The sequence below is a fragment of the Rhinolophus sinicus genome, linkage group LG01, assembly GCF_036562045.2.
Source record: "Rhinolophus sinicus isolate RSC01 linkage group LG01, ASM3656204v1, whole genome shotgun sequence".
Classification (NCBI taxonomy): domain Eukaryota; kingdom Metazoa; phylum Chordata; class Mammalia; order Chiroptera; family Rhinolophidae; genus Rhinolophus; species Rhinolophus sinicus.
The window spans coordinates 145,618,728-145,631,215 of NC_133751.1; the positions used below are offsets into that span (position 1 = coordinate 145,618,728).

Genomic DNA, 12,488 nt, shown 5'->3' on the forward strand with positions numbered 1-12,488 from the left:
TGACAGTGGTTTAATAATGACTGCTCTCTCACTGAATATTTACCACGAGCATGCTGCACTAAAAATTTCACATGAATTCATTGAGCTAATCCATTAACACCTCAAAAACAAAGGGGTCAGTTTTATTATTTCTTCATTTTACAGATGAGGAAAGTGAGACCAAGTAACTTGCCTCAACAGAGTTTCAGGAAGTCGCTATAACAAAGCTTAGCACTAGGTCCGTCTCACTTGAAAGAGAAAACTTTAAAGCATTTTCCCCCAGTGTTTAACTTTTCTCCACTGATGCAACAGTTCCACCAGACTGTTATGTGTAGGGTTTCATCCTCTCAAAATCTTCCTGTCACTTAATCTCTAAACTGCTGTGAGCCGTAGGGGAAGGAACTTAAGTCTTTGCTCACGTCCGCTGCCCACTTTGTCCCCCACACACTCCTCACCACAGAAAAGAAAACACGAAAAGCCTGAGAACCAGAAAATTTCAGTTCCAATCCTGTGGCCTTGGCAAATCATTTAAATTCTTTGGGTTTCATTTCTGGTATAAAGTTGGGATACGGCTAACTGCATACAAACTCAAATAAAATTTTCAAGTGCTTTGCAAAGTATCATTATGGAAATCAGAATTACCAGGAGAACTGTCACTCCCACCTGAGCAGTAATCTTAATATAAAATCTCCATTATATGCAGGACGCTCCATTTTTGCCACTGAAAAGATATGACCAAAAGGTATCCTTTTAAATATTAAGAAATGATTCAATATAATGCTTGGGGAAAAAAGATAGAATATCATATCTTATATTGAGTGCATCAAGGAAAGGCAGGCACAAAAAATATGTCAAAAATCTTACCTCCAACTGAACACCTTCGGGCTATTTCCCAGTACACCAGACCAACAGAATAGATATCAGCACGTTTGAAGGACTCAAAAATATTCACATTCATTGTATCATCAAGCATTTCAGGGGCCATGTACCTTCAAAAACATGCACATTTCAGATTCTGCGTATGACTTTATAGTACTCCAGTAAAACACAATCTTAATAAATCCTGATATAAAATATAAGTAAAGATAGCTTCCATCAACTTTACAGGTACATCTAAGCCACTGGAATAGAATAAAATTAAATGATACAGTTATGACTCAACCATAATTTTAAAAATATTTTAAATAGAACTAGAGGTCATCCTCCTCAGTGTTAAAGCTTGTGTGCCAGGAGCCCAATACTTGAAAAGTACAGCCGGAGGGGATTTAGGAAGCAAAACACTCGATAGGAGAGATGGAACTCAATTTCCACCAGTAGTTTATTGCCAAGGAAAGCTCTTTGAGGGCAAAGAGTATGTTTTATTCATCAAGGTGGGCCCAGTCCTCCAGCACATTACTCAGTAGCATTCCACAAATACCTGCTCTGAATGAACAACTTTATTATGCATTGGTTCCAAGAAAATCCCAGCTTTGTTTGAAGAGGACTAAATCAAAGAATTCTACAGTCCATGGGACCTAACTGAGCCTAGTTGGCATAGGGAGATTTTGAGAATTTCCTCAGAATACTGAGGTGAGGATACAGCACTCTACCAAACTCTTTTAAAAGTTGTAGATCCTCTAAGGGAACCTGGTATCCAAGGCTTCCCTGATGGTCCTAAGGTGGGGATAGTCAGATGGGCAAGTTAAAGCTTGCTTTTTATAGGGAAAAGAAAAGAGGTCTCTTAGGACTGCCCAGTCTGAATAAACTATCCTGAGGTATTTCTCGGGCCTCATTAAAGTCTCCCAGGGAACCAAGTGAAGGACTCAGAGGGACTGGCCTGGACTCTCAAATATGGCTTGGAGGCTAACTATCCCAACTTAGAAATTCTTTACTCTCAAGGATCTTTAAAAACTCCAGGAAATGACTTGGTTGGTTCTCATTTTAAAGTCAAAAAACGTGGAATGATGGCAAAGTGGCACAGAGCCTGAAATCAGATAAAAGGAAATGGAAATATGCTGCTCCTATGGCCGGGCTGGACATCACAGGAAAACACCAGAAACCCCATTAGTAATGGGCCTGTCCTGACACATGTGTGGTATGCTCTGTTTATATCATGCTTCTTCTTAACTTTCAGAGATTCTGTTCCTTAAAAGTGGGAATAGTGTCCATACTCAGTGTCTTAATACACATCAATTTGAGAGACTTAAGGATACAAAGCTAAAGGTAAAAACATAAATTGTTACATAATGTTCTTAAATATTAAGAGAATGCAATATACATATATGTATGTATTATCTAGAGTCCCTCACCTATCTGGTCCACTGTCTTGATTCTGTATCTGTTGTTTAGAAGCTGAACATACAGAACTAGTCCTGGGTTTCAGTTTATTTACAAGGTATAAAGGCTTTGAGGAGCTACATACTTCTGACATCCCCCCCTACCCACACCCTGTAGCAAAATGTATTATCAGAATGTGGCGCACTAAAAAGAATATATCACCGTCTCTTCCACCACTCCTCTCCACTGGCCTCCCCACCCCAATGGCTATTTCCTATATGACCAAAATGCCAACTCGCCTGGCTTTATAACCATCGTGCCACTGATTTCTCAGTGACCCAGAGAAGACTTCTTGCTTTCTTGGGCCTAATGATTTCCCTTTTGGACCTGCTGCCCGACCGCCCCACACCTACATTGCAGGCATGTTTATGGGGCAGTTATAAGTCTTAGTGTGCTACCAAAGTAAGTCACCTTACCTTTTGGTTCCCACTTTAGGATTCTGAGGTATGTCAATAGTGTTCAGTATTGAATCATGTTTCACAGCTAATCCTAAGTCAGCTATGGCACAAGTTTCACATTTTTTCACTAAGATATTCTTTGATTTTATATCTCGATGAGCAATAGCAGGTTTACCTATGAAGTACAAGAAGAGCACATTCACTTTTGCATTACTGAAGTTTGAATCTCTCTAAAAGGAATCAAATGTCACCCCCTAGGAGAGGTCTTCCCTGACTACCCGTTCCGCACCCCAAGTCATTCTCCATCAGAGTATCCCATGTTGCCTTCTTCATAGGTCTTATCAATATTTAAAGTATCTTGTTTATTTCTATGCATGTTTAATTATATCTCTCTCCCCACTAAACTGTAAACTGCATTAGGGCAGAGACTGTGGCTTAGTCATCAGCATGCCTCCAATACTTACATCACTAGGTAACATTCAGTGGCCACCAATATATGTTTGCTGAATGAATAGGGAAAGAATTAGCATTGTTGTGTACACTTAAAAACATAGCAAACATTCCCTTACAAAACAACTTTCAAACTTCTACTACCCTAGACCAGCAGTTCTCAAAATGGCCTAAAGATCCCTGGGTCCTTGAGACAGTTTCCCAACTACAAATCTGTGTGACATCACCTTTTCTTAACATAGTTCAACCAAAACAACACACTGGAACAGATTGAATGAAGAGCAGTGTAAAAACCAAGACATTAAGCCAGACATTAAAGAGATTTACAAAAGTATAAAACAAAACCATTATTTTTACTGGATTGGTTGGTCTTATAAAAAATTATGTATTTTTTTAAAAGAAAAATGTTATTTATGTTAATATTTAATTAGTTAATTGTTATTTTAAGTAAATTAATAAGGATTTTTAAATTTCTCAATTTTAGTTTCTAACATAGTAAATAGACATAACTCACATACACAAAAACTTTTGGGGGGTCCTAATAATTTTAAGAGTTTAAAAAAATCATGAATCCCAACTTGAGATCCACTATGCTGACTAGACTAACGACTTCCTACAGCAAGTTCTCTATTAACTCAATAAGTAGAGAAGACAGTAGGGTGTCTCTGGGATTGGCCGCAGGCAGGAACGAGGTCGCTAAATCAATTTATGGAAAATAATCCCAACATGGGTATGATCAGTGGGCTACCGGGGTGAGAATTCCCCAGAAAGCTTACTAAGGTACAAACCCGCGGGCCACGGGAGATCCAATGCATCACAGTGTCAGGGTGGGCCCAGAAATCTGAATTGCTAACATTGCCCCCACCAAGAAACTCTTCACCCACAGGGGAAAAGACAGGTCCACCAGTTGTTGTAGGAAAGGCAGACCCAGACACCTCACAGCGCATGAGCAGGAAGTGGATCCATGGCTTTCATCAAGTTCTCAAAACCACCGAAAAGATTAAGAGCCACTACTTTAGGGTTATGGTGAAAAGCAAGATAAGAAAAGATATCCCATACCACAGCCTAGCCTGAGCTTCCCAGTAGAGCATAGCGATATGACATGGGTGAACGGATTGTGGGATTCCAAAGGAATGAAACATTTATTTGACTTCAAGATAGGTTTTGAGATCAGGAGAGAAAATGAAGAACCTTCTTCAAAGCAGAAGAAAATGACACTTTGCATCCATTCGTTGTTCCTTTAGAAGGGAATGCTGTCCATGGTTCTACTTTACAAAAAAGACTAAAAATGTTTAGAAAAATCAATGTGGAAATCCCCAGATATAGCAAAGTTTATAGATCATCATAACCACTCTATAGAGATAGAACCCAGAGAAGGCCAACCTGGAAGAACCTGTCAACATTAGACTTTCCTGAGCACCAGAAGATTCATTCAGGAGAGGAAACTCACACATGCCCTGGCTGTGGGAGAAACTTCCTTTGTTCATACCTTTATAGACACCAATGCCTCCACACAGGGGAGAAACCCTATGAATGCACTACTTTTTATGGAAAGCAATCTGACAGTGTGTTTTAAGAATCTTAAAATGTTTCTCCTCTGGGATCAAGCAGTTCACCTCTGAGACACTATTCTGAGGGGGAAAACCAAAGCAAAACAAAATAGCTACATAACAAAAGTTTTTACACACACACACACACACACACACACACACACACAAAACCAACCTCCAAAGGTTCTCCACTGCTCTGATAATAAAGCACAAATTCCTCAACAAGCCTGTAAAGATCTTCATCATGCAGACCTCGAACTGTGGCAACAAGGATTGCAATTGACTCCTGCCCCACCCCAGGTCAGAATCACTTTCTCCTGAGCCCCCAGCTGCTTTGTTTAGACCTCATTTTTAGCATTTAACACAGCTCACCTTAGTTAGGAGGGTTAGTTGCAATCATACTACAACATGTATCTTCCTCTGCCCTTCCAATACACATACATCAACATCACACACATGACTGGAGTTTTACAGGGTAGAGAACATCTGTTATTCATATCTTCATCCCTGAAAGTGCCCTGTATACACTAAACGTTAATAAGTGTTTGTAGCATTGAATCAAGAAAGATGTAAAATAGCTCTTGGAAACTAAGAACATAGAACATTGCAATGGATATGCCCAGTTATACCTCTGAGTATTTTGAAAAGTGCAAAAATCAGTGCCTCCCTCATAAGTATTAGCAGGTATAAGTGAAATATATTTTAATGTATGCTCTGTACAATATCGGCTTCAATAAACATATGTTTTTTAAAAAGACAGTGTGTATTATTTGGCCTTGAAGTACATGGTGTATAAATACTTTTTCAAGATCACATCACCCTTTCCAATTATTTTAATTATCAAATGTAAATATTTAATTTGTATTCTCTGAATACAGAGCATTTGCCACCAATGTAAGATCTTTCAGGTATATATGCTAAGTGGCCAAGATGGAGCCACCAGGAATAAAAATACTATTATGAATAATATAAAAAATGACAAATATGTAGATGAGAGTTGACAGTATGATGACAAAATCTTCAGCTTTATAAAGTACTTTTAGTGTTTCTTTACATTTGAGAATTGTAATAAACTAGAATACCACTAAATACTAACATACAACTTAGTTTTCTATCCTCATGTTTAAATAGGAAAAAATCAAAGAGAAAATACATACCTTGTGTACCCACAATCTCCATATGAAGGTGAGCCAGACCACTAGCTATTGAAAGTGCCAATTTGATCATTCCAGCCACTGTCACTATGTTTCTATTCAAATAGTCATATAAGGACCCCTGCTCATGATATTCCGAGACAAGCCAGAGTTGAGTCCAAGTTCCATTATCTAACAGGAAAAAATGTTATTGCTGTAAATAATGATGGGAAAGAAGCCAAACGCTTTTAACAAATGTCAGAGCTTAAAGTAAATCTGTATTGTTAACAAAGCAAAGTTAATTCCTGCAGTGATCATGCTGACAGTCCAAGTTAGTAAAGTAAAAATTGCCAGTGAATTCCTGAAGATGTTGATATACTACCTAGGACCTGTTATATGTACTCACCATGGCTAAAAGAAGCTGTGAGGCAGTGATTCTAACTGAACAACTCCTTTGTTAGTACCTCTATATCGATACCTGCTGGTAATAGCAACCACATTGCAGGAGAAACCACTGAAAGATGCATTTAGGCTCAGTGTTGTGTTATAAACTACTCTTGAGCTTTTAAGAAAGGCTGTATCAATAAAAAAGAGAAATATAACAAATTTATACAAAGTATTCTTATTATTCCAAAAGCCCTAACATTCTAAGAATGCTCGTGTTATTCACTTTTCAAAATATGAAGCTGATGATTCTGCCCAAAAGCTTATATTAAGAGCCAAAGACAATTACTAGATATTTTCAAATAATTTACCTCATTTAACCAAAAGCTAATCAAGCTGATAAAAGATTTTTAGCAGAAGAGATATTAGCTTAAAACTTCTCTAGGCACAAATCCCTAGAGTCAGCTTTTGTTTTTCAAATAAAGTGTCCATAATAGCCCTGGGCAGTCCTGACTGGTGCTGATGCTCAGAGAAAGGGAACTATAATGAACATTTGGTAAGGACTCTTTCTACCTAGTATTTTATGTACAAGAGCTCCTTGTTATTCAAATATTTAATTTCCAAATCTGGGTAGTGATAAAAATTTCTTAGGAATGCAAAATTCAACATAACATGATAAAATTCACTGATAAACTGACCAAATATAAAACTCACCCTTATTCACACCTCTCTCCTAGCTTAACACCAGTGGCTATCTTTGGCCTCTCACATCAATGTCTTTGTCAGACCGTTAACTAAATGTCTTTGTCAGACCGTTAACTAAAAAGTGAAACTGTAAGTGATGCAAAAGTTACAGAAATGTATGAAGATGAAAGTGATGTTAGAGACCATTTGGAATCAGGCACAAAGCCACGGATAAGGAAGCCATTGACACAGGTAGACCAGTTAACTGAAGAAGGGAAACTCAAGAGGATCTTTCTTGTCAAATTAGCCCCATCGAGACGATCCATATAACTACAGTCATAACTGCTTTCACAACATTGCTAATTAATCTAACCAGTAGGTAGTTTAGTTCAACCTTAGGAAGGAAAAAAAGTAGTTCTTAACAGCTTAATGAGAAATGTTTCATTTTCAATAGGCTGGATATATTTTCAAAAAATACGTAGTTAAGAATTTGAAAGAATCTTTTTTTTTTTTTTAAGCTCATCTTGGCTATGCTCAGTTTCTCCCTAGCAAATGAGATAAGACAAATCATTAGCAAATGTACTTATGGCCAAAATGTACAATAACACTAAGCTTCTCTTTTGCCATCTAATTAATAATGAATACTTTCTTGATCGAGATTTTATTAGATAAACATAATCATAGATTTTTAACTTTCATAGGTAATGGTGGGTGCCTGATATCCACAGGTAATTTGTTTTTTATTAGGTTGGTGCAAAAGTAATTGCAGTTTAAAAGGTTAAAAACAATTGCAAAAACTACAATTACTTTTGCACCAACCTAATACCTAGAGGTTACAATCTCTACGTCTTCAAATTTCTTCGTGAGTATTACTAATTCAAATTAAAAACAAAAATTGACTGGAGTTTTGCTCACCTTTGTTCCCTGTTTCCCTTTAAGGCAACTAATGCACAGTTAATTGAGTAAAAGCCATGCAAAAATAGAAAAGAGAGCATAGGTAATCCACAAACTTTATATCCAGTCCTTGATTACTCAGGGATATATACAATATTATATGAATATTTATTTAAATATCAGAAAGTGTATGCTCTCTCTTGTTCCACAGAACGCAAAAAGTAATGTTCTTTAGGGCTGTTAAACCTCAAGATACAAATCATACTAAAAGTACATTAATAGAAAATGTCACCAAAATTGTCTTACTTGCTGCCATTCCAGTAATGTTGACAGAAAATGTGAGTCCTGGAATCGAATTTTGTTGTACAAATGAAAAGTATAGTCCTAGCAAAGGTGACTATTCAGCTAGCATTCATTGGTATGTTTGTACCAGTTATTAAACTATGGAAAGAATTCTGTCTTGATTAGTTCACAGCTGCTATTGAAAACTCCCAGTGACATTACTTTGCCCTACACACCCAAAGCAACACCCCCATCAAGATGACCCCAGACCTCTTCATGACCCAGCACCTAAAGAGATGAAACCCAGCCTGCAGGATCCTCTGAGGACTCTGTTCAAATTGAAGTTTTTGTTCTAATTGGGTGGTTCCTGCGCCATACCAGTCATCAGATATCTTAAATATCTACCTGGCTATAGCGTCATCAAGATTTCATACCACTCATTTGCTTTGCTTTATTGTATGGTTATGAATATTTGTCTGTGGAAAAGAGGAAAGCATTTTCTTTCCTCAATAAAGAAATTACACTTTTATGTAGATTTTATTATTAATAAAACAAAGAGATGATTTATTCTCATCTGACAATAAACATAACATTTTATTTGCTGAAACCAATTAGAATGAAAAATACCTTTGTTGTCAGCAGCAATGAAACCAAGGATGTTTTCATGTCTCAGCATAACCGTCTGATAAATTTCTGCCTCACGAAACCAAGATCTTTCATCTCTGGAGGAGAATATTTTCACAGCCACATCTTCCCCACACCATCTTCCATGCCAGACCTCACCAAATCTACCTTTTCCTACTATCTCCTGAAGTACAATCGTCCTGGCAATTGTTCTTTGAACCAATAGAGGTAGACCTAACCAAAGGAAAGATGGAATTTGATGATTAAAAACAAGTAAGTGCCAGAAAAGACCTGTCAGAATGACCATTAATTTCACATTAAAGAGCAAACATTTAAGCACTTTAATAATTTTACTGATTTTGAAGAAATAAGCACTTTTATATCAAACTTGAATTTAATGTCAAAGCATACTAAAAAATATTCTAAATTCTTAATATGAATTTCTTTTCCCATATTCACAAATACAACATTCATATGATCAAATTTAGTGAACATAGCCTGATGCTATAGATATTTGATTTTCCAAAACTGCTGCAAATCTTTCTGATTTGTGCAGTAAAGCTAGTCAGGTTACTCAATATACAAATGTTTATAAAAATATGATGTTAGCCTCTCACGTAAAATATGTGGTCCCTAGAACAATTGGGGAAGCAGAAGAATTCTTAGAGAATTTAAAAAAAAAAATTAAAATTGGAAAGTAAAGATTCAAATTCAACAATTAAGTGAGGTAAAATTCAACAATTAAGTGAAGTAATCATGTTACTCTAAAAGCAAGGTACAGTCATAGATAATATCCAATGGATAATTTCTGTGGAATACAAAAAGTCAATGAAAATATATTCTATGTATATAGAAAATGTTTAGATTCTTTGAACCAATAACTCACCTCTAGAATTCTACACTAAAGATTTAATGTAAAATGCAAAATAAACTCGAAATGTTTAAGATATTATCATTATTTATAGGAAAAATAAGGAAAATGATAATAGAAAAATTCTTAAATATAATGAGAGATTAAGAGCACAGATAAGAAAGACCTCAGTTCAAATTTCAGCTATGCAACGTGGGAACCATAGGCAAATTAATGAATTTCTCTCAGCTTTGGCTTCCTTGTCTGAAAAACAGAGTGTAATATTACTCATCTCATAGGGATCCTGTGAGAATTAATAAACATGTTAAGAACTTAGCACAGTATCTGCATATTACATGCTCAATTATGGTTAGTCCTTAATATTGTGTCTTAGTACAAATTACTTTAGTAAATAATACTGATACAGCTTATGAAGAGGTATGTCTTAATGACATGAGAAAATACTTTTGCCATAACGTTAAATGGAAATAGCACAATAAATTCTATCCATCTAAATAAATGTACCTAGTTATTGAAAACATGCACAGGAAAAAGACTGAAAAGGAAACACATGCTAAATGCTATGATGGTTATTTCTACTGAGTGGAATCGAAATGACCTATGATATGCTTCTTTATAACTTCGTACATTTTCTTAATTTCCATGATGGGTATTTATTAGTCTTACAATTAGAGAAAAATAATTAAAAAGATTACAGTATGATTTATTCTGCAAAGTCGTGTTTAGTTGCTGTCATTGTACTCAGATGGCTGAGAAACCCTCATAGCAACAACTATAAGCTCTTGCAGGATTCAGCCTCTGCTCTGAAATGAGCCATGGTTTATTCAGATGTTCTCATCATCATGAGAACCACCCACTATGACTAAATAAGCACAGGCTATAAGTTTGCTATTATGGGTCTCAACAATTAGTCACAAAGCCCCACAGCCAGAAAGTTCTTCTGAGATCATGTGGTTCAACTTTATCATTTTTGGGAAGAGAAAATTGGGGCCCCACAGTAATCAAAGACTTAACCCGGGAATAGGCTGCTCGTGGGAGGCAGACCTACAACTAAATCACTTGTGTTCAGTCCAAACTCTTGTTCTCTCACCATTTAGTCGCTATGACTGCAGATCTTCCCACTGGGAAGCTTCCTAGCAGCCAACTACCATGTTTCCCTGAAAATAAGACCTAACCGGAAAATAAGCCCTAACATGATTTTTCAGGATGACACTCCCTTAACATAAGCCCCAATGCATCTTTTGGAGCAAAAAATAATATAAGACCCAGTCTTATTTTTAGGCTATTTTTATAGGCTACAGTCAATTTTACTAGTTGACCACTCACAATAAAAGTTGTACTAACAATTATTAGTGGGCCAAATCGCAATCGCAATCTGTCTCCTCCCTCTCCATCTTGCACACACACACTCACAAAAACATCACTATCAACAGCTACTACCAACAAAAATGCAACAATATTTAGGTAGGGAACTGGATAAGCCAATGTTTTCAAACTGAAAATTGATCAAGCACACGATCAATGCCACAGACCAGGACAAAGTAAGACAACATTATCTAAGGTACTCAATACAGCAATTAAGTTGAGACAGTAAAACTCAATAGAAGTTGCTTCAGTATCTTTCAAAGCAACCACCCAAATTAATCTCACTCTTGTGCATACAATTAGAGATTTCATTCGAAGATACCTGGACTTCGCTTCTCCCTGTCGGCTCATTGGATTCATTGTTTACCGGGGTTGTAGCAGCTCTGTCTGTCTGATGGAAAGGCACCTTTCAGTAATGTCAGAAGTGCTATCTCACGAGAGGAAAGCAGCATGCTACACAGTCCCTAAGAAGCCGCCTGAGACACAATACACTCTCAAAGACAGCCCAGTAAAATATCTGTCCATTTTCCTCTCTTTCAGGAATTATACCTCTTTGAAATTTGTCCCTGACCAGGTCAAGGATAAGCTTCACAATTTTTGTTTCTCAGCATCTGACAAAGTTGTCTCTCCTCTAAGGTCACTGGCCAATTAAGAGAAGCAGAGGGGAGGTAGAATGGCCCAATTCCCTCCCCACGGGTGAGCTTTGCGGCGGCAGCCTTGCTGCAGACAGACCCATCTCTGATTATCAAAGGCAGTGCCGCTGTCACTGACTTGTAGCCAGCGATCCCTGCGGAGCATATGCAGCTGACTTAGGGGAAAAGTGTCTAAAACTCCTTCAACTTACTCATTAAAAAAAACCACCTGTGCTTGGGCACATTGCAGCTTTCTTTTTAAGAGAAATATTAGCATAACCTAAAGAGAAGAGCATCCAGCAGTCAATAAATCCATATTTGGGTTTAAAGATGCAAAAAAACACCAAAAACTTAACATTAATTTTTTAATTTATTTTGTGCCCTGGTTCATGACTACTTTCTTAAACTAAATATATGGTCTCCAGTTATAAAAATCTCTATTATATTTATTTAAGAGGAAAATCTTTGGTCACATTAAATATATTCAAGGAGTTGCTCCAAAATATACATTTCTACCTAACATCTTCAGATGAAACGTTTTGGTGGTAATTAAATAGGCATTTAATCACTTGAACCTCATAAAAAGGTTATAAAAGGTTTCAAGGAAGTCGGCACAAATCAGAGCTTTCTATGCACATATTCTGTGCCTAGAATGTTGCCAATGCTCAAGAAATTAGAGCACAGTGGGCCCCAAAATGTAATGCTCAGGAAAGGAAAGAGCACTGAATCTGTACACGTTTTACTCGAAAGAAAGAATACTAGCCTTCTATAGTTTAATTTGGATTTCAGTTTTATAGACTTTGCAGCTTGGAGACATTTTTCCAGTATCCCTCCCTTGAAAACACGCCACCTAATTTGTGCAGTGCTGGTGCAAACATGGAGATTTTGGTCAGTGAGAGAGAGAGCAGGTGATCTTGACCCCAGAC

At 36.9% G+C, this 12,488-nt stretch overlaps 1 protein-coding gene across 2 annotated transcripts in view; it reads right to left on the bottom strand.

Moving 5' to 3' along the window:
* ACVR1C (activin A receptor type 1C) overlaps positions 1–12,488 on the bottom strand; it is a 73,836-nt gene that overhangs the window by 7,441 nt on the left and 53,907 nt on the right. For both annotated transcript variants that reach the window (XM_019727183.2, XM_074336648.1), the window contains 4 exons: positions 8,698–8,928; positions 5,851–6,018; positions 2,712–2,868; positions 844–968 (listed from right to left, as the gene is read on the bottom strand). In XM_019727183.2, coding sequence (XP_019582742.2) covers positions 844–968; positions 2,712–2,868; positions 5,851–6,018; positions 8,698–8,928 — 681 coding nt within the window. The remainder of the gene's footprint in view (positions 1–843; positions 969–2,711; positions 2,869–5,850; positions 6,019–8,697; positions 8,929–12,488) is intronic.